The 21,735-nt window shown below is 43.9% G+C and overlaps 3 protein-coding genes and 1 non-coding gene across 9 annotated transcripts in view; 3 read left to right on the forward strand and 1 right to left on the reverse strand.

The window, feature by feature from the left end:
• LOC115930164 (neuroblastoma breakpoint family member 9) overlaps positions 1 to 21,735 on the forward strand; it is a 469,129-nt gene that overhangs the window by 383,379 nt on the left and 64,015 nt on the right. For 4 of the 5 annotated variants that reach the window (XM_063702367.1, XM_063702365.1, XM_063702369.1 and 1 more), the window contains 2 exons: positions 9,167 to 9,339; positions 10,054 to 10,105. In XM_063702367.1, the coding sequence (XP_063558437.1) occupies positions 9,167 to 9,339; positions 10,054 to 10,105 (225 nt within the window). Of the gene's footprint in view, positions 1 to 9,166; positions 9,340 to 10,053; positions 10,106 to 10,718; positions 13,549 to 21,735 lie in introns of those variants that run through there. The other variant, XM_063702371.1, reaches the window with a different exon arrangement.
• Positions 445 to 6,930, forward strand: LOC134756448 (neuroblastoma breakpoint family member 3-like). Of its 2 annotated transcripts, none has more exons than XR_010132322.1 (3): positions 445 to 635; positions 2,489 to 2,540; positions 5,078 to 5,172. XR_010132322.1 is itself a non-coding variant. In XM_063702413.1 (3 exons), exons 1-3 carry the CDS (start codon positions 541 to 543, stop codon positions 6,891 to 6,893), a joined length of 309 nt encoding a protein of 102 aa, XP_063558483.1. In that variant the 5' UTR covers positions 485 to 540; the 3' UTR covers positions 6,894 to 6,930. The 2 variants fall into 2 exon arrangements, 1 of the variants encoding a protein (XP_063558483.1); XM_063702413.1 differs by lacking the exons at positions 2,489 to 2,540; positions 5,078 to 5,172 and adding exons at positions 5,714 to 5,877; positions 6,844 to 6,930 and having other exon boundaries at positions 485 to 635.
• Positions 754 to 917, forward strand: LOC129530023 (U1 spliceosomal RNA). The gene has a single exon (XR_008675535.1). It is a non-coding gene; the product is annotated as a U1 spliceosomal RNA (small nuclear RNA).
• Positions 18,364 to 21,077, reverse strand: LOC134757814 (FAM231A/C-like protein). Its single transcript, XM_063702400.1, has one exon. The coding sequence runs from the start codon at positions 21,038 to 21,040 to the stop codon at positions 20,531 to 20,533; it is 510 nt and encodes a 169-aa protein (XP_063558470.1). The 5' UTR covers positions 21,041 to 21,077; the 3' UTR covers positions 18,364 to 20,530.

Raw genomic sequence — 21,735 nt, forward strand, 5'->3', positions numbered from 1 at the left:
GGGCAGCATAGTTTTCTACAATACTGATTTTGGAAAAAAAAAAAAAAACATCGAAAAAAAAAACCCTACAAGATTCATGAAACTGGACAACTGTCTTTATAACATTAACATGATAAAACCAGTAAGGAAGGCTGGTTTGCAGTCATCTGAGCAGCCTCTTTACTTTCATAAATATGGTTTCTCTCTGATATTAAACGGCTTCCAATTGCAAGCGGAATGCTGCCTCACAAGGATAAGGATGTGAAGAGACCCGGTTTCTTTTGTAATCCGAAACATTCTAGTCTGCGAATTAAAAGCCATTATTTGAAGAAGGATGCCCCGGCTCCATCTGGCCACCGAAAGCTTGCTCCTTAACACAGGCTAAGGACCAGCTTCTTTGGGAGAGAACAGACGCAGGGGCGGGAGGGAGAAAGGGAGAGGCAGACGTCACTTCCCCTTGGAGGCTCTGGCAGCAGATTGGTCGGTTGAGTGGCAGAAAAGCAGACGGGGACTGGGCAAGGCACTGTCGGTGACATCACGGAGAGGGCGACTTCTATGTAGATGAGGCAGCGCAGAGGCTGCTGCTTCGCCACTTGCTGCTTCGCCATGAAGGAGTTCCCGTGCGGTGGGAGCGGATTCAGGACCGCTGATCGGAAGTGAGAATCCCAGCTGTGTGTCAGGGCTGGAAAGGGCTCGGGAGTGCGCGGGGCAAGTGACCGTGTGTGTAAAGAGTGAGGCGTATGAGGCTGTGGCGGGGCAGAGGCACAAGCTCTCATACTTACCTGGCAGGGGAGATACCATGATCACGAAGGTGGTTTTCCCAGGGCGAGGCTTATCCATTGCACTCCGGATGTGCTGACCCCTGCGATTTCCCCAAATGTGGGAAACTCGACTGCATAATTTGTGGTAGTGGGGGACTGCGTTCGCGCTTTCCCCTGACTTTCTGGAGTTTGAAAAATAGACTGTATGCTAAGTGTCGTATCTTTTTCTCTATTGGCTTGTGTCTTGGTTGGCGTCTTAAGTGTTAATCCTACAGTGGAGAGCTGGGAAATAGGAAAGTAACATGTCGCTTCCCCGCCATAGGAGAAAAAGCGAGCATCAGCCGTATCGTATCGGCTTTGTAACACAAGTTAGCTATCGTGAAGTCCGCTCAGCTCTTCACTTTCTACCCTGGCTGCTTTTTGCAGGGATTGGTCCGTGGTCTCCAGTCTCTTGGGTTCTCACCCTGTGTGAAAATCTTCGTGTTTTTCCCTACCCACCAGTCACCTCTTACACAGCCTCTGCTTCCAAGCGCAGCCCCCACAGGAGTTTGTAGGATTTCTGTGCTAGCGGGGACTGTGTTCTCACCTCATTGTGCCAGGTAGAAACTATGCAGATGGGCGCTGTTCTCTGGGAAGAAAGCAGGGCCTTTGGGGCTCTCAGTGTCCCCGTTGGGTTGTAGACATAACACGCTTACTTTGCGTAGGGGAACGGCTCTGCCGGCCCCCAGGTGCCCTAGCGCATATTCATGGAGGCCCGCAGGTCAGAACCGCAGTCTCACCTGTCTTGGCGGAAATGCCCTGTGATCCTCCCTGAGATAGAAGGCGGGAAGTTTTATAAGGAGCTGGTCCAGTTTCCCTACTATCTCCTGCCGTTTATATATCTAGTCTTTCTTCAGACTTTAAGCGACTGCTTCATGTTTGATGTCTCACTCCCACATCCTACATCCATTGCCAGGCAACTTTCTAGATAGCACACTGAACCATCCTTCCCACCCACAGGAAGCCCTTTCCTATTTCTGGGGCCAGTGTCCTCCCCAGTCCCTCTTTCTTCAGGCCCTCGCTTATCACCTTCATGGACAGAAAATACTTAGCTCTCTCTCAACCTGAGGTTTACACCTGACACGCGTCAGTGCCCTGGCAAATTCCTTAATACCCCTTCTCAAATAGCACTGTAAATCATCTAACTCCCAGAGGTATCTAATTGGTTTTGTCCCTGCACTACATGAATACTAGTATTCCACTACAGAGGAAAACCCCAGGCCTAGCGATGGCGGTTCTGGACATTGTGCCAGCCTCTCCCAGGGTATGTTTTCTGACCTCACCTACTTTTGATCAACTGAGGTCAGGAGTTCAAAACCAGCCTGACCAACATGGCAAAACTCTGTCTCTACTAAAAACACATACACACGCACAATAGTAATAATAATAATAATAATAATAATAATAATAATAATAATAATTGCTGGGCGCAGTGGTGTGTGTCTGTAATCCCAACTACTTGGGAGGCTGAGGCAGGAGAATCGCTTGAACCCGGAAATGGACTTTTATATGGATGTGGCCTATATGGATGTGGGGAGAGGTTCTACTTCTCACCAGAGTTAATCTAGGGCACCCTAGAGTGCTCCTGTCAGAATCCATATTCTTGCACTGAGAATAGTTATGTCCTTGTCCTATGACTGGGCACTGATTTGGGCATATGTGAAGTGTGAATTGCTTAGTGTGACCTGCTTCTCTGAATTTATTTCCAGAAAATGAAAGTGATCATGAGCAAGAGGAAGAAAAAGGGCCAGTGTCTCCCAGGTAATGCCGTGGAATTGTGGGCTGTTAATTCAATAGTGGCAGCTGGAGTTTGTAGATTTAGGGGAAATGAGGAAGCAATGAATAGAACTTTTTCTTCCATTCACCCAGCTACAAGTTGTCCTTATTAACAATGTTGTACATTATTTGTGGCCCTTGTGTTGGTTTTAATTTCGTAGTCCTCTCAAGATAGGAACTTGCAATCAGATGAGCCAGGTGAACTAGTCAAACAGGGATTTCTTGTTGATCTTTTCAAAAAACCAGCTCCTGGATTCACTGATTTTTTTGAAGGGTTTTTTGTGTCTCTATCTCCTTCAGTTCTGCTCTGATCTTAGTTATTTCTTGCCTTCTGCTAGCTTTTGAATTTGTTTGCTCTTGCTTCTCTAGTTCTTTTAATTGTGATGTTAAGGTGTTGATTTTAGATCTTTCCTTTCCTTGTGGGCATTTAGTGCTAGAAATTTCCCTCTCCACACTGCTTTAAATGTGTCCCAGAGATTCTGGTATGTTGTGTCTTTGTTCTCATTGGTTTCAAAGAACATCTTAATTTCTGCCTTCATTTCCTTATTTACCCAGTAGTCATTCAGGAGCAGGTTGTTCAGTTTCCATGTAGTTGTGCGGTTTTGAGTGAGTTTCTTAATCCTGAGCTCTAATTTGATAGCACTGTGGTCTGAGAGACAGTTTGTTGTGATTTCTGTTCTTTTACATTTGCTGAGGAGTGCTCTACCTCCAACTATGTGGTCAATTTTGCAATAAGTGTGATGTGATGCTGAGAAGAATGAATATTCTGTTGATTTGGGGTGGAGAGTTCATAGATGTCTATTAGGTCTGCTTGGTGCAGAGCTGAGTTCAAGTCGTGGATATCCTTGTGAACCTTCTGTCTCATTGACCTGTCTAATATTGACAGTGGGGTGTTAAAGTCTCCCATGATTATTGTGTGGGAGTCTAAGTCTCTTTTTAGGTCTCTCAGGACTTGCTTTATGAATCTGGGTGCTCCTGTATTGGATACATGTACATTTAGGATAGTTAGATTTTCACGCTGAATTGATCCCTTTGCGATTATGTAATGGCCTTCTTTGTCTCTTTTGATCTTTCTTGGTTTAAAGTCTGTTTTATCAAAGACTAGGATTGCAATCCCTGCTTTTTTTGCTTTCCATTTGCTTGGTAGATCTTCCTCCATCCCTTTATTTTGAGCCTATGTGTGTCTCTGCACGTGAGATGGGTCTCCTGCATACAGCACACTGATGGGTCTTGACTCCTTATCCAATTTGCCAGTCTGTGTCTTTTAATTGGGGCATTTAGCCTATTTACATTTAAGGTTACTATTGTTATGTGTGAATTTGATCCTGTCATGATGATGTGAGCTGGTTATTTTGCCTGTTAGTTGATGCACTTTCTTCCTAGCATCGATGGTCTTTACAATTTGGCACGTTTTTGCAGTGGCTGGCTGGTACTGGTTGTTCCTTTCCATGTTTAGTGCTTCAGGAGCTCTTGCAAGGCAGGCCTGGTGGTGACAAAATCTCTCAGCAATTGCTTGTCTGTAAAGGATTTTATTTCTCCTTCACTTTTGAAGCTTAGTTTGGCTGAATATGAAATTCTGGGTTGAAAATTCTTTTCTTTATGAATGTCGAATATTGGCCCCCACTCTCTTCTGGCTTGTAGGGTTTCTGCAGAGAGATCCACTGTTAGTCTGGTGGGCTTCCCTTAGTGGGTAACTCGACCATTCTCTCTGGCTGCCCTTAACATTTTTTCCTTCTTTCAACCTTGGTGAATCTGACAATTATGTGTCTTGGAGTTGCTCTTCTCGAGGAGTATCTTTGTGGTGTTCTCTGTATTTCCTGAATTTGAATGTTGGCCTGCTTTGCTAGGTTGGGGAAGTTCTCGTGGATAATATCCTGAAGAGTGTTTTCCAACTTGGTTCCATTCTCCCCGTCACTTTCAGGTACACCAATCAAATGTAGATTTGGTCTTTTCACATAGTCCCATATTTATTGGAGGCTTTGTTCATTTATTTTTACTCTTTTTTCTCTAAACTGCTCTTCTCACTTCATTTCATTAGTTTGGTCTTCAATCACTAATACCCTTTCTTCCACTTGATCGAATCGGCTACTGAGGCTTGTGCATGTGTCACGTAGTTCTCGTGCCATGGTTTTCAGCTCCATCAGGTCATTTCAGGTCTCCTCTACATTGTTTATTCTAGTTAGCCATTCGTCCAATCTTTTTTCAAGGTTTTTAGCTTCCTTGTGATGGGTTTGCACATCCTCCTTTAGCTCGGAGAAGTTTGTTATTACCGACTTCTGAAGCCTACTTCTGTCAGCTCATCAAAGTTATTCTCCGTCCTGCTTTGTTCCATTGCTGGTGAGGAGCTGTGATCCTTTGGAGGAGAAGGGGTGCTCTGGTTTTTAGAATTTTCAGCTTTTCTGCTCCAGTTTGTCCACATCTTCGTGGTTTTATCTACCTTTGGTCTTTGATGCTGGTGACCTACAGATGGGGTTTTGGTGTGGATGTCCTTTTGTTGACGTTGATTCCTTTCTGTTTGTTAGTTTTCCTTTTAACAGTGAGGTCCCTCAGCTGCAGGTCTGGTGGAGTTTGCTGGAGGTCCACTCCAGACCTTCAAACAGGGATTTCTTGGTGTCACCTGTTCTCTCCCACATGTTTAAATCCAGGAAGAGAATGTATAAATGCTTTCTGCTTATTTTTTGTTAGTATGTTTGCTAGTATTTATGTAAGCAAAGAAATTGAAAAAATAAACATATATCAAAATATCGTAAAAAGGGGACCCTTAATACACAAGATCTGTGTCTGCACTGCCTCAAGAGCTCTGTTCACTTGAATGCTGCATGTAAAATTCATCCCAATTTAGACGAAGTAGTTGAAGCCCTGTGTTAGTTCTCTGTGCTGCAAGTCATGATGGTAGTTTACAGAGAGAGTCTGGGTGCCCTGCATTGGCTGATCTGTGGCAAATGTACTGAGCACGTGCTGCCCATTTTTGTTTGGTCCTGAGAGCAGTCACCCTCCAGCCTGCATTTAGAAGGATAGTTTTATTTCTCTTGAAGGGAAAATGCCTTTGGTTTCTGTGAGCACTCCATTCTGTCTGCCATCAGATCATCTGGAAGGTTTTGTTGTCTAATCTCTGTTGGTTATATCTTCTGTCATCCCTGTCCTGCCTGGCTCATCAGGAATCTGCAGGAGTCTGAAGAGGAGGAAGCCCCCCAGGAGTCCTGGGATGAAGGTGATTGGACTCTCTCAATTCCTCCTGACATGTCTGCCTCATACCAGTCTGACAGGAGCACCTTTCACTCAGTAGAGGAACAGCAAGTCGGCTTGGCTCTTGACATAGGCAGTGAGTACTCCATTGTGAAGGTGATAAAGCTCCAGTTCATGTCCCAGGTAGACCCCATAATCTTTGGGCCTTGCGCCTCTGGTTGGGCTGAGAGTTGCCATCACTGTGGGTGGAACCCATATATCAATGTAGATTTCAATCACTCTGGAATCGAGTCTGAAGCACAGACGTGGGGTGGGTCAGTGAGCTTCGCTCTCTTCCTAGTCTCAGGCCATGCCTGTGCCACCCTGGACTGACTGTCAGGACATTGAACACAAGGCGGGCGTGGCAAACTCACACCAAGCTGTGCAGCACATGTCCAGGGGTTGTCTGTCAGATCAGCTCACCTGAGTTAAATGTCTCTTGCCAGCTACAAAGTTCTTTATGAGTTTTGTTCCCAAAGCATGTCTGTGCAGTTCTTTACCTGCCCAAGGCCAGTGTCACCCTTGTCTACCTCTCTGTGGAAGATGTGACCCAGGTTTCACTGAATTTATCCCCATTTTCTGTGTCTTCTAAGTTGGCTTGTCGTAGCTCATCTGTCCATCATCTTGCTGGTATGTTTTCTAGAAAAATGGCTGACTTTTCACCCATAAAAGCCATGATAGCTGATGCTTCTGTGTAGAACCAAGTCTCATTTTGACTCAAGAGCTGGTACATTGCACCCCTGCATCAAATCTCAGTGTCCACAATCTCATAAACTATCAAATCCTGGGTATTTGATGAGAGAAGCCTGAACATTGCAGTATCTCTCCTATGAGGCATTAGAACGAGTTGCCTCAAATCTATTGGGAAAAACATTGCTCATTTGTGTACACAAACCTAGGACAGAGCACACTGGGAAGATCACATTCCAAAACAGGGGCATTTTGCCCAAGGCTCATGAAAGGAACCAAGTCAGTTCTCTCAAGACTTGCCCTCAGGCCTCCTGGTATATTTCTCTCAAAGTCTCCTGTTCTCACACTGAGAAGACTGATGTCCGTGTGTTAGGATTGGACAGAGGAATGTTTCCATGTGCAAGGAAGAACTGCTTCACGTAAGAGGCCCTGTCTGAATTTATTTGCAGGACATTGGTGTGATCAAGTGAAAAAGGAGGACCAAGAGGCCACAAGTCCCAGGTGAGTCTGAGAAATTATGGACAGTAAATTTGATGTTGACACCTGGAGATGCCAAGTCCGGGGAAAACAGTACATGCTGAAAATAATGATTTCATCTTGTCAGACAAGTCTGAATTATGTCTACTAACATTGCTTTTGGTTCTCATTACAGTAAATGTTTAGGTTTCCATTTCTTCCTATCCTTCTCATTTACTAACCTAGTGAAGGTTGACCATACTTCAAAAGCTGTATTCTCATGGTGACTGCAGGGAAGCTTGAGCACATTTTATGCAAAATTATTGAGCCCACTCTTTTCATGATCACTGTTCATTGTGTGTCCTGAAGGCACAAATATAGAGTGTTCTTTGACTCTCTCATCAGTGTGTCACCTGACCAATTCACTGAGCTCACTATCTCTCTCTCTCTCTCTCTCTCTCTCTCTCGTGTGTGTGTGTGTGTGTGTGTGTGTGTGCGTGTGTGTGTGTGTCTTTCTCTTTCATCCTTTTCTACCTGGCCCTGGTCTGTCCCAACATGAAGGCAATAATTTGTTGCCTCATTAATAGATCTGTCCTTTTTCTTTTGAAACAGTTCCTTATGTTATCCATGAAGCTGGGGCTGTGTGGTTTCTGATTCCCCCTGGCTTATTCTTTACTTTTCCTGCTTTTCCAGGCTCAGCAGGGAGCTGCTGGATGAGAAAGAGCCTGAAGTCTTGCAGGACTCACTGGATAGATTTTATTCAACTCCCTGTGGGTATCTGGAACTGCCTGACTTATGCCAGCCCTACAGAAGTGACTTTTACTCATTGCAGGAACAACACCTTGGCTTGGCTCTTGACGTGGACAGTGAGTACCTTACTGTGAAGGTGATAAGACTCCACCTGGTCCTCCAGATATGGGTGATATTCCTGTTCCAAGTGGCCCTTATTGACCCGAGAGATGTCATTGCCGCAGGCAGGACCCGTGGGCGCATAGAGGTTGTAATGAAATTGTAGTTTCAGTTGGAAGCCCAGACATGAAATGGGTCAGTGAGCAAGGCTCTATTCCTAGTCTCCAGCCATGCCTGTGGCAACCTGAGCCCACTCTCAGCACATTGGACCCAGGCAGATGTAAAAAATTCACAGAACTATGATTTGGACTCAAGGGTTTGTAGATTTCCTCCTTCATTCAAATTTCAGTGTCTTGCAACCACGAATGAGCTGGGCATTTGATGAGACAGGGCTGAATACTGCAGTTTTCCTCCTAGAAATCATCTGGGTCATTTTCTTTGAATTGATGGGAGCAATAAGGCATAACTGTTTGCACAAACTTGGGATAAATCATTTTGGGATAACTGTCTACCAGAATAGGGACATTTCACCCTTGGTTCTGAGATGCAAACCAAAGAATCTCTATCATGACCGGCTTTGAGGCCTCCTGAAGTATATCTCTCACATTGTCCTGTTCTCATGCTGAGGAGCCTGAGGTCCCTGTGTGGGGATTAGACAGTGGACTGTTATGGGTGTAGGTGAATTGGCTTATTTTGTCTGTCCCTGTCTGAATGTATTGCAGGAATTAAAAAGGACCAAGAAGAGGAAGAAGACCAAGGCCCACCATGCCCCAGGTAAGTTTGAGCAATTGTCAACAGCTCATTCTGTGTTGACACCTGGAGACTCCTGGTTCAGGGAAAGCAGAGCAGGCCGACATTATCAATTACATGTTTTCAACCAAGCCTGAATTTTTCCTACTCACATGGCTGTTGGTTTTCATAGCAGTAGATATTTAGGTTTCCGTTTCTTCCTCCCCTTATCATTTACTAACCTACTGTAGGTCGACCATACTTCAAAAGCTGTATCCTCATGGTGACTGCATGGAAACTTGAGCACATTTTATGGAAAATTATTGAGCACAGTCTTTTCATGATCACTGTATGCTGTGTGTCCTGAGGGCACTAACTCAGAGTGTCCTGTACTCCCTCCTCAGTGTGTCACCTGGACAATTCAGTGAGCGCTCGCTCGCTCTCTCTCTCTGCCTCTGTCTCTCTGTCTCTCTGTCTTTCTCTTTCATTCTTTTCTGTTTGGCCCTGTTCCATCCCAGCTGAAGGCAATAATTTGTTACCTCATTAATGGATGTATCCTTTTTCTTTTTTAACCACTTCCTTATGCTACCCATGAAATCTAGTTGGGGCTCTGTGGTGTCTGATTTCCCCTGGCTTGTTCTTTACTTTTTCTACTTTTCCAGGCTCAGCAGAGAGCTGCCGGAGGTAGTAGAGCCTGAGGACTTGCAGGACTCACTGGATAGATGTTATTCGACTCCTTTCAGTTATCTAGAACTGCCCGATTCATGCCAGCCCTACGGAAGTTGCTTTTACTCATTGGAGGAAGAACACGTTGGCTTTTCTCTTGATGTGGATGGTGAGTACCTTTCTATGAAGGTGATAAGGATCCACTGAGTTTTCTGTATAGAGATCATATTCCTGCTCTAAGAGGCCGTTACTGAGCTGAGAGATGTCATTGCTGCACTGAGGGCCTATAGGCACATATAGGTTGAACGAAACTCTAGTTCTACCTGGAAGCCCAAACATGGGATGGGTCAGTGAGCGTGGCTCTCTTCCTAGTCTCAGGCCATGCCTGTGGCACTCTGATTCTACTCTCAAGGCATTGGGCCTGGGCAGATGGGACAAATTCAGAGAACTATGATTTTGACTCAAGGGTTTGTAGATTTCCTTTCTCACTCTAATTTCAGTGTCTAAAATCCTCACAACCATGAACAATCTGAGCATTTGACGAGACAGGGCTGAATATTGCAGTTTTTCTCCTAGAAATCGTTTGAGGGCATTAGCTTTAAATTGATTGGAAAGATATGGCATAACCGTTTGCACAAACTTGGGACAAATGATATTGGGATAATGATCTACCAGAATAGGGACATTTTACCCTTAGTTTCTTTGACAAAAACCAAGGAATCACTCTCATGACCAGCCTTCAGGCCTCCTGAAATATATCTCTCACAGTGTCCTATTCTTATGCTGAGGAGGCTGAGGTCCCTGTGTGAGGATTAGACAGTGGAATGTTATGTGTGTAGGGGAATCAGCTTAATGTGTCTGTCCATGTCTGAATTTATTGCAGAAATTGAAAAGTACCAAGAAGGGGAAGAAGACCAAAACCCACCATGCCCCAGGTAACTTTCAGCAATTGTGGTCGCTTAATTCTGTGTTAACACCTGGAGATGACAGATCCAGGGAAAACAGTGTGTTTGATTTCATGTTTTCAATGAAGGCTGAATTACTCCTGCTGACATTGCTATAGGGTTTCATTGCAGTAGACGTTTAGGTTTCCGTTTCTTCCTCCCCTTATCATTTACTAATGTACCATAGGTTAACCATACCTCAGAAGTTGTACCCTTATGGCGACTGCATGGAATTTTAAGCACACTTGATGGAAAACTATTGAGCTCACTCTTCTCATGATCACTGTTTGCTGTGTGTCATGAGGGCACTAACTCAGAGTGTCCTTTTACTCCCTCATCAATGTGTCACCTGGCCAATTCACTGAGCTCACTTTCTCTCTCTGTCTCTGTCTCTCTCTGTCTCTCTCTCTCTGTCTTTCTCTTTCATTGTTTTCTACCTGGCCCTGTTCTATCCCAACATAAAGTCAGTAATTTTTTTACCTCATTAATGGACCTATCCTTTTCCTTTTTTGACCACTTCCTTATGTTACCCCTGAAATCTAGTTGGGGCTCTGTGGTGTCTGATTTTCCCTGGCTGCTTCTTTAGTTTTGTCTCCTTTTCCAGGCTCAACGAGGTGCTGATGGAAGCAGAAGAGCCTGAAGTCTTGCAGGACTCACTGGATAGATGTTATTCGACTACTTCAACTTACTTTCAACTACGTGCCTCATTCCAGCAGTACAGAAGTGCCTTTTACTCATTTGAGGAACAGGACGTCAGCTTGGCCCTTGACGTGGACAATTGGTTTTTTACTTTGACAGTGATAAGGCACCACCTGGCCTTCCAGATGGGAGTCATATTCCCACACTAAGCAGCCCTTACCAAGCTGAGAGATGTCATTGCTGCAGGCAGGACCTATAGGCACATGTAGGTTTGAATGAAACTGTAGTTCCCTTTGGAAGCCCAGTCATAGGATGGGAAAGTGGGCATGGCTCTATTCCTATTCTCAGACCATGCCAGTGGCCACCTGTGCTCAGTCTGAAGACATTGGACCCAAGTTAGGTGTGACGCGTTCACACGACTATGTAGCACATGCCGGGAGTGATCTGCCAGACATTCTAATTTGAACCAGATATCTCTGGGTGGCTACAAAGTTCCTCAGGGGTTTCATTTTGCAGGCATGTCTCTGAGCTTCTATACCTGCTCAAGGTCAGTGTCATCTTTGTGTTTAGCTCATCCAAAGGTGTTACCCTGGTTTCATTGAACCTAACCCCATTCTTTGTACCTTCAGTGTTGGTTTGTTTTAGCTGATCCATCTGTAACACAGGAGGGATCCTTGGCTGAGGATTGTATTTCAGAACCACTGACTGCTCTTGACAGTTGTTAACCCACTAGGCTCCTTTGAGTAGAGAAGCCATAGTCCTTCAGCCTCCAATTGATATCAATACTTAGGAAGACCACAGCTAGATGGACAAACAGCATTGAGAGGCCTTAGCCCTGCTCCTCTCAATTCCATCCTGTAAAGAACAGGAGTCAGGAGCCGCTGGCAAGAGACAGCATGTCACCCGGGACTCTGCCGGTGCAGAATATGAATAATGCCATGTTCTTGCAGAAAACGCTTAGCCTGAGTTTCATAGGAGGTAATCACCAGACAACTGCAGAATGTAGAACACTGAGCAGGACAACTGACCTGTCTCCTTCACACAGTCCACGTCACCACGAATCACACAACAAAAAGGAGGAGAGATATTTTGGGTTCAGAAGAAGTAAATGATAATGTAGCTACATTTCTTTAGTTATTTTGAACCCCAAATATTTCCTCATCTTTTTGTTGTTGTCATTGATTGTGGTGACATGGACTGGAAGTCAAGGCTGCAGTGAGCTGTGATTGTGCCACTGCACTCCAGGCTGGGCAACGCAGTGAAACCGTGTCTAAAATATCAAAGGATTTGGACTTTTTTCAAGGCAAGCAATGAAGGAGCCATTGAAAAATTTTTAAACAAGAAAGATCAGATTCACACTTTTCCATACAGAGAATGGTTAGGTGGGGCAGACGTAAAGCAAGACAGGAAACAACTCTACGAGTTAGAGAACCAAATGGAAAAGAGAAGACAGATACAAGATGATAACCTAGAATCAAAAGGACCTTGCGACCAATTAGACATGAGCTATTAAGGGGAAAAGCAGTGTCAAGGGTAACTCCCAGGTTTCTGAGCAAATGAGTGGATGGTGGTGCTGGTTATTTTGGGAAGAGAAAAGGTAAGAAATTGAATTTTAAGCATGTCAAGTTCAAGGGGCCTATGGAACCTCAAGAGGAGTGAGCTATTGCATTTATCAATGTCCGAAGGTCAGAGGCAGTGTCTGGGTAAGAGACAAGGATTTTGGATTCATTCACCATATTTAGTTGTAGACATGTATGGCGGATGTGACCACAGGGAAAGTGAGGCAAAAAAAAAAGTTGGCAATCAAGGGAATTATGAGGTTTAAAGAAGCTCATAGGCTGGGCGCGGTGGCTCACGCCTATAATGCCAGCACTTTGGGAGGCCAAGGCGGGCGGATCATCTGAGGTCAGGAGTTCGAGACCAGCCTGGCCAACGTGGTGAAACCCTGTCTCTACTAAAAATACAAAAATTAGCTGGGTGTGGTGGCGCATGCCAGTAATCCCAGCTACTGAGGAAGCTGAGGCAGGAGAATCACTTGAACCCAGGAGGTGGAGGCTGCAATGAGCCGAGACTGTGCCATTGCACTCCAGCCTGGGCAAAAAGAGGAAAACTCCATCTAAAAAAAAAAAAGCTCATAGGGAAACTGAGAAGGAGAAACTAGAGAAGTAGAAGGGAAAGCAGTGAACATGGCTGTTACAGAAAGAGAGCCAAGAAAGTTTCAAGCAGGGCAAGAGTGTGTTTCTGGTGGGTTAATACCTCAGGGAAGTCCCATAAGGTAAAGACGAAAATGTAGCTGTCTGGCTCAATGGTCTACATTCTGAAGTTGTCTGAAAATGTCTTCATGATTAAATTCAACCTAAACCTTTCGTCAAGAACACTACAGAGTCAATACTGTGAGTTTCCAACCTCAGCCCATCTGTGGGCAGAGAAGGTCTAGTTTGTCCATCAGCATTATCATGATATCAGGACTGGTTACTTGGTTAAGGAGGGGTCTAGGAGATCTGTCCCTTTTAGAGACACCTTACTTATAATGAAGTATTTGGGAGAGTGGTTTTTAAAAGTAGAAATGTCCTGTATTCCAGTGATCGTCCTCTAAACCTTTTATCATTTATTAATCATCCCTGCCTGTGTCTATTATTATATTCATATCTCTACACTGGAAATTTTCTGCCTGAATGTTTCCTGTGCCTTTGTTTTTGCTAGTGTGTGATGTTGAAAAAAAAACATTCTCTGCCTGAGTTTTAATTTTTGTCCAAAGATATTTTAATCTATACAATTAAAAACTTTTGCCTCTCACTCTGGACTGTTGAATTGTTTTTTACATTCAGCGTTATAATCTTTTGTTATGCTGATTGGTTTTGGTGGGTACTGATGTGAATTAATAAAAACATTTTCATTTCCCTGTTTATTTTCTAATCTCTTCCACCTTGTAGGCTATGTTTACCATATGTAGCAGAATGCATTTACTCCATTTCTTGGTTCTAGATATTTACATTCTTTGTGAGAGTGTGTGTGTGTGTGTGTCTGTGTGTGCCTCTGGCATTTAGGAAGGGTTGTGTAGCTCATGTTTGATATTGACTAAAAATGTTTCATAGTTTTCCCCCCTTTGAACTAGACACACTTCCACTATTTGGTTTATACGTTTTAAATTATGACTTTCAACGTCAAATATTTCCATATGACAGTCAATTACATGATGTGTTTTCTTTTTCCTACCTCCTTTACCTGCCACTTCTCATAATGGTATTTGAACCTAAACATATACCAGTGACATTCTGTGGTTGTCATCTTGCCCATACCTTGGTTTTTGGTTTAGATCCACAATTAAATATATTAATGCTCATGAGCTGTTCAAAAGTGAATGTCACAGTCATCACTTGCTGAGTGGTACTCATCCTTAACAGAGTCCTCATGAGGGAATCAGGTCTCGCTGAGTTTCGCATGTTTAATAATCTTCCTCGCGGTCTTGATACATGGATCGCATTACTGGATATAAGGTGTTTGCCCAAAATGATTGTTCTTGCGTTTTTAGGAGCTATTGTCTTCCTTGCGGGACATACATGGTGTATGTTCTCGTTGTGGGATTCTATTTTGTTCTACCAGGACCTATAATTTCTGCCAGTTACTTCATTTGTTCTCTTCACCATGAGTCTCCAGAGGATGCTTCCTTTGTCCATGCCTCCCCATCTCCCAGCAATTCTGCATTTCCAAGACTGGCACCTCTGGTCCTCTGCATGGTGAAGCCCCTTCCTTTCAATTCCCCAGTAGCCAGTGCTCTAATCCACCAGGTCTCAGGCATGATCTGTGTTTCTCCACATGCTCTTTCTGAGGATAGTTTTACCTGTGTTCTGTCATGAACAGGCCCTCCCTGCTGTCCTGGCCTCGATTTGCATAGTGTTTCCTGCTCCCTCTGCCCTTGTGTGGCTCCCAGACCCAGTGAAAGAAAATCACCTGAGGGTCACAGTGTTCCCTAGCCCTGGTGTTTAGGGGCAGGGTTATGGGTGGGATTTTTGACTCTCTAAGTTAACCCCTAGGGCTTTGAAGTGTCTGTTGAGAAATTCAGCTGTTATCATCCTAGGTGGACTTGCTCTCTCCTGTCCTCCTACTTCAAATGCAGAACTTCAATCGTGTACAAAAGAAGACTGAGTCATATAATAGAACACACCCTTATTCATTGGCTGGCTTCACCAATCATCTCATGGCTGAACTTGTAAAAATACACTCTTAGCCACATACCTATGAAATGTATATGTGTGTGTATACATATGTGAATTTGCTTCTGAGATTATGGAGGCTGAAATTCCCAAGATGGAAGGAAAGCTGGATACCCAGGAAAGCATTTGTTTCCTATTAGGCCTCTTAATTCTCTCCTGACCTTTGATTGATTGCATGAGTCCCACCCCCGTTAAGGGGGGCAATCTGCTTCACTTAGTCTGCCCATCCCGATGTTAATCATATGTGAAACACTCTCTGGAACACAACTAGAATCACATTTGGCCGAATGTCCCTGCACCCCGGTGCTCAGTCACAGTGACACGTGCAAGTAACTATCACACTTGCCCTTTGTCACATTTGTCATTTCCCCTGATTTTCTCCCAATCTGCAGCTTATATTTGTTCTCTTAATACTGTCTCGTGTTGAGCAAAAATTTTTAATTTTTATAAAGTTGAATTTATCAATGTTTTCTTTAATGGTTTGTGTTTCTTGATAACAAAGAACACTTTGCCTAACCGTGTCGTGAAGATTTTGTCTTATATTTTCTGCTATACTTTTTCTACTTTTATAGTTTATATTTATTTGCATGATCCATTTTGAGTTAGCTTTTGAGTCAGTATTGAGGTTCAGGTGAATCTTTTTCCTTTGGGGATATGCATGTCCAGTTGTTTCTACACAATTTGTTGACAAGAGAATGCCTTCTCCACTGAATCATATTTGGACCTTTGTCAATCCATTGGGTGGTTGAGACTGGTCCGAGGGCTGTCCTGGTGTCTGGACAGAGAGACAGGGCATGAAGTAGGGTGGTTCTTATGGGAAAAATTAAGGAAGGCACATTTTTCTATGAGGCATAGGAAGCCCCAAGCACAATTGGGGTACCTTCTACCAGCATGTGGTAGCACATTCGTCTCTGCTGTCTCTACCTCTCCTGTTGCAAAAGCTTGGGTGTGCATAGACACTGAGGTTGAGTGGTGTCTTTGGGCACTTTTGAGCATTGACACCAAAGCTCCAGCATCAAATCTTAGAATGTCAAGCAGCTGGGTGGATCACCTGAGGTCAGGAGTTCACGACCAGCCTGAATAGCATGGTGAAGCCCCGTCTCTACTAAACACAAAAAATTTAGCTGGGCATGGTGGTGCATGCCTGTAATCTGAGCTACTTGGGAGGCTGAGACAGGAGAATCGCTTGAGTACCTGGGAGGCAGAGGTTGCAGTGAGCTGAGATCACACAATTGCACTCCAGACTGGGCAACGAGAGTGAAACTCCATCCCCCCAAAAACAAATAAATAAAAATAAAAGAATATCAAGCAGTCAAAGAAGCAGGAAAACATGACACATACTGAAGAATCTAATAATCTGGTTGAAATTGACACACACGTTGGAAATAGAAGAAAAGGACATTACAGCAATTAGTATAATTGTATTTTAATTAAATGGAGAGGTTGAAGATTTTTTAAATATCAAATTCTGTAGATAAATCTATGATTTGCAGTGTGAAATGGAAGAAGGCACTGGATTAAACATTGCAGAAGAGAAGATTATTGAACTAGAAGGAATAGAAGGTGAAACTAACATAAATGGAACACACATTAACAAATGACTTGAAAACATAAAAAGACCATCAGCATCAAAACTTTAAACACCCTAGTATAGGGCTAAATGGAATCCCTGAAGGGCGTGTAGTGGAGAAGAGAGACAAAGATATTTAAAACATACTGGATGAAAAATTTAGAAGCTCCATGGAAACCATAAACTTCAAATATTACAGAAATATGATTATCCTAAGAACAAGAAACATGCAGAAAACTTCACCAAGGAACACCTCAATCAAATCCATCAAAACCAGTGATAAAAAGGAAATCCTAAAAGTAATAAAAGGGAAAAGAACATGTTACATACAGAGCACTAAATATAAGGATGGCGTAAGATTTCTCGTAGGAAACTTTACAAACAAGAAGTTTGCAATAAAGTACTTAAACAAAGAAAAACTGTCACCTACAATTCTACACCTGGCCAAATTATCTTTCAAAAATAAACATGAGAAAAAATATTTTTGAATAGAAACAAAATGATCTCAATTTGCAGATGGTGTGATCCTATGTATAGGAAATCCCAAATAATACATACAAAGGCAAACACACATACATGCACACAGACACCAGACACACACACACACACACACACACACACACTATCAGAGTTAATAAGTGAATTCAGCAAACTTTCAGCAAACAATCCATTGTGATGTCAATGAACTATCTGAGAAGAAAACTGACACAATGATTTCATTTATAATAGCACCTGTAAGGATAATATGCCTGGGAATAAATTTGTTCAAGAAGGTGCAGTACTTGTACACAGACAACTACAGAACATTGCTCGAGGAGACTAAGGAAGACCTAAGTCAATGGAAAGACATCTTGTGTCCATGGGTTGGAAGTTGTAACATGGTTAAGATAAAAATACAACCCAAAGCAATCCACAGACTCAATACAATCCTATCAAAAAGTGGCCTTTTTTACAGGAATGCCTGAGAAGAACTTCATGTTCCTAAAAAATAGCAAGTGTCCCCCCAAAACAAAAGCAATCTTGAAATGCAAGAAGGAACGTTCTCTATTCCAAAGGTCTTTAACTGCTCTCAGCGATACTTGCTAATCTTCAATATATAGGCTTTCACACACCATTTTTTCTTCTTTTGTTTCTAGACACGATCTCACTCTTTCACTCAGGCTGGAGTACAGTGGCAAGATCACAGCTCAGTGCAGCATGGAATTCTCAGGCCGATGACATCCTAGGGCCTCATCCACTGAGTGCCTGGGACTACAGGCTCACACCACCACAGCCGGATATTCACAGTCCTGAATGGTATTGCCTAGGTTTTCTTCTAGGCTTTTTATGGTTTTAGGTCTGACATTTAAGTCTTTAATCCATCTTGAATTAATTTTTATATAAGGTGTAAGGAAAGGATCCAGTTTCAGCTTTCAACATATGGCTAGCCAGTTTTCCCAGCACCATTTATTAAATAGGGAATCTTTTCCCCATTTCTTGTTTTTGTCGGCTTTGTCAAAGATCAGATAGTTGTAGTTGTGTGGCATTATTTCTGAGGGCTCTGTTCTCCTCCATTGGTCTATATCTCTATTTTGGTACCAGTACCATGCTGTTTTGGTTACTGTAGCCTTGTAGTATCATTTGAAGTCAGGTAGCGTGATGCCTCCAGCTTTGTTCTTTTGGCTTAGGATTGACATGGCGATGCGGGCTCTTTTTTGGTTCCATATGAACTTCAAAGTAGCTTTTTCCAATTCTGTGAAGAAAGTCATTTGTAGCTTGATGGGGATGGCATGGAATCTATAAATTACCTTGGGCAGTATGACCATTTTCACGATAGTGATTCTTCCTACCCATGAGCGTGGAATGTTCTTCCATTTGTTTGTATCCTCTTTTATTTTGTTGAGCAGTGTTTTGTAGTTCTCCTTGAAGAGGTCCTTCACATCCCTTGTAAGTTGGATTCCTAGGTATTTTATTCTCTTTGAAGCAATTGTGAATGGGAGTTCACTCATGATTTGGCTCTCTGTTTGTCTGTTATTGGTGTATAAGAATGCTTGTGATTTTGCACAAGAATTTTGTATCCTGAGGAGTCATTTTTAAAATAAATATATTGCAAATGAATTTTCCCAGTCAGTGAAAAGTCTGACTGAAAGCTGTCAACTGAAAAATCACACAATTTATAAATTTAGAAGGGAGATTTTATTCTTTATAAAGGGTTACAGCCTGCAAGGTGGGCATTCCCACAGACAGGGAGGCATACCCTCCTGCTGAAACCTGAAAAGTACGTTTCCAGGGAGGTGAGGGGGGAACAGGGATTTATGTTGATGTGGTGGGCCACATATACATATTCAACAGGGAATAGGAGGAGCTCTGAATATTCATGAAGGGATCCTGCTGCATGCATGCTGAGTAAACATGCCTGTTACATGCAACCCATGTTCACTTTGGGGTGGAGACAACATTTAAATACATTATAATTAGGCCCTATGCTTCAAAAGGGGAAGCAGGGACACAAAGGCAGTCAAGTGCACAGCCTCTGTAAACTGTCTAGAACCAGTCCACAGCCAGTGCTCTCTTATCAAGGGAAAGTTACTGAAATCAGTCTCTTGTCCAATCAAAGCTGTAGTTATGGCTTGTGTAGGGAGGGCTCAGTCAGTTTATGGTAATTGGTGAGCTGCAAGTGCTTCAGCATTGCTTGTCTCAAGGCCAGTGCTTGTTTAGCTAGAGAAAAAAAGGAAGAAGAAAAAAACCTGTGGCAATTAGAACATAGTTTACTCTTTAAGTTGAGGGGCGCATGACTCCACCTTGCCTGGCGTGGCCTTAGGTCTCGTTTATAATACCGTATCTTCCTACTGCAAGGAGTCTGTTCTGTCAGTCTTAGGATCTCTATTTTAACAACAATGCTGGTCAGTTGTGTCTAAACCACAAAGGGAGAGAGTGTAAGGAGAGGTGTGTGAGATTCCAAATACTGGGCAGGAACTCAGTATTTAAGACTTCTCTGGGGTCTCCTTGGCCAAGAAGCAGTCTGTAAAGTTGGTTGGGTGGCTTTGGATTTTAATTTTAGTTCTCAAAGCATTTCATTTGATGAAATTTTGCCATACTTTTTCTTTATTTTTAAAGCCTGTTATGTTCTATAAGAAATCTTTCTACTCAGGATAGTGAATGTATTCTCTTAATTTTATCTCTCTATGAGTTCCAGCGTTTTAGTTTTAATTTTTAAATTGATGACATCTAAAATTCTACTCCTAACCAAAACATTCCTGGGGGTGACCAAGGACAACTCCAAAAATCTTCCATAAATGGAAGTAAGACTTACTCCTTAAAGAACTTACTGGGATCCGGGCCTGCAGGGCACAGTGGCTTTAGTGCACCTCTGCTCTTAAGACTATTCAGAAATTGTCTTTGTGAACCCATCAGGCTGTTTCAAAATCAGCAATTTAGGGCTTGCTTGCAACATGCAGTTATGCAGCAGCTGTTTTGTGGATCTGTTGAGTGCCTGCATGCATAGTTCCCCGGGAATTTTCTAAATTTGAATTCTCATGGTATTTCAAGAGGCTCAGTTGTCTCTTTCTTTTCTTTTCTTTTCTTTTCTTTTTTTTTTTTTTTTGAGTCAGAGTCTTGCTCTGTCACCCAGGCTGGAGTGCAGTGGCTGGAGTGCAGTGGCGCGATCTCAGATCACTGCAAGCTCCGCCTCCTGGGTTCATGCCATTCTCCTGCCTCTGCCTCCCCAGTAGCTGGGACTACAGGCACCCGCCATCACGCCCGGCTAATTTTTTGTATTTTTAGTAGAGACGGGGTTTTACTGTGGTCTTCATCTGACCTCGTGATCTGTCCGCCTCGGTCTCCCAAAGTGTTGGCATTACAGGCGTGAGCCACCGAGCCCGGCCAGTTGTCTCTTTCTTTTGCCTACTGCCACACACGTACCACCAAATCCTGCACTCCAAGCTGCTTCTACACCTTGGACTCCCAACCTCCAGTTAGACAATCCACATCTTCCCACACCTGCCTCAGGCTCCATCAGGCTACTGTGCCTACTGCAGCAACCAGGCCAGGGGGAATCTGGATTCCTATTACACTTCTGAGGAAGGTGGTCAGGGAGTGTGGAGGATGTGGGTGGGAGGGGGTGAGGTTGAGGGCAGGAGTACACTGTGGTCTTCTGTCTTCTACCTCATTGGCCCAGGGGCTGCTCTTCCTCCGGTTGTCTGCTTTCAGCCCTGCCTGGGAAATCAGGCCGGTGCCCTGATCTTCCTGACTCTCATTTTGTGAGGAACCTGAACGGATGAGCCATCGCTCTTGTCCCACACGTTCTGCCCAAAAGGTGTCCTCCTCTCTGCTTGCTCGGGGGCCTGCCCTCTGAGCTCTGGCACTCAGGCTGGGATGCCGCCCAGTACAGAGGCTCTGCAGCCCTGCAGGGGTCTGACTGTTCCACACCAGCAGGATAAAGGCCACAGGGCATGCTGTGCTGGAAAAGCGTTCAGAGGTGTGGGCTGAAGGCCTCTCTTTCCACAGTCCCTTTGAAGACACCATGGAAGTAGGCACCCCCTTGACAGACAAGGTGGCCCAAGGCCTGGCTTCACATGCAGGCTCTTGGGTCCCAGCGGGTCCTCTCTGTGCCTGGTATAGCCAACTGCTTCACGCATCTTACCCGGTTTCCTCTCCTCCACAACCCAAGCTCCTCCTCGACCCCCTTGCTCAGCTGTCCTCAGGACAGCAAGATCCCCAGCCCTTGGAAAAGCCCATCTCTAGTGCTTGGGGAGGGAGTTGGGTTCAGGTGGTCTAACCACAGAAGAACAGAGAACCTGAGGCAGGAGGAAATCCCTTCCCTTGCTGGGTCTCTTGGCACAGCCCATCCAGGGGTCTGGGTCAGGGTCCAGGTATACTCTACCCTCCTTGAGGACCTGGGTTTTCAGGCCCCCGAGGTTGGTCAATGTGGAGTCTTTCCCACTGTTCATCTGGGAACTGAAGGAATATCCCATGGGGCCTTCTCTTACTCATTAGAGACACCCAGAAAATACTCCATCCAGCAGAAACTGGGTGCAGTGTACCAGACTGCTATAGTTATAATTGTAGCGTGTGGAGGTCAGATACGTTTTGTGACTATTTTCTCTCTGTCTGTGTCTTGCTTGCCTTTTCGCTTTCTTAGTGGTATCTTTTGAGGAGAAGGTGTGGCTAATGTTGATGAAGTCTCATTTATCATGTCTTTCTTATATATGTATTTTTTC

The sequence above is a fragment of the Gorilla gorilla genome, chromosome 1, assembly GCF_029281585.2.
Source record: "Gorilla gorilla gorilla isolate KB3781 chromosome 1, NHGRI_mGorGor1-v2.1_pri, whole genome shotgun sequence".
Taxonomy (NCBI): Eukaryota; Metazoa; Chordata; class Mammalia; order Primates; family Hominidae; genus Gorilla; species Gorilla gorilla.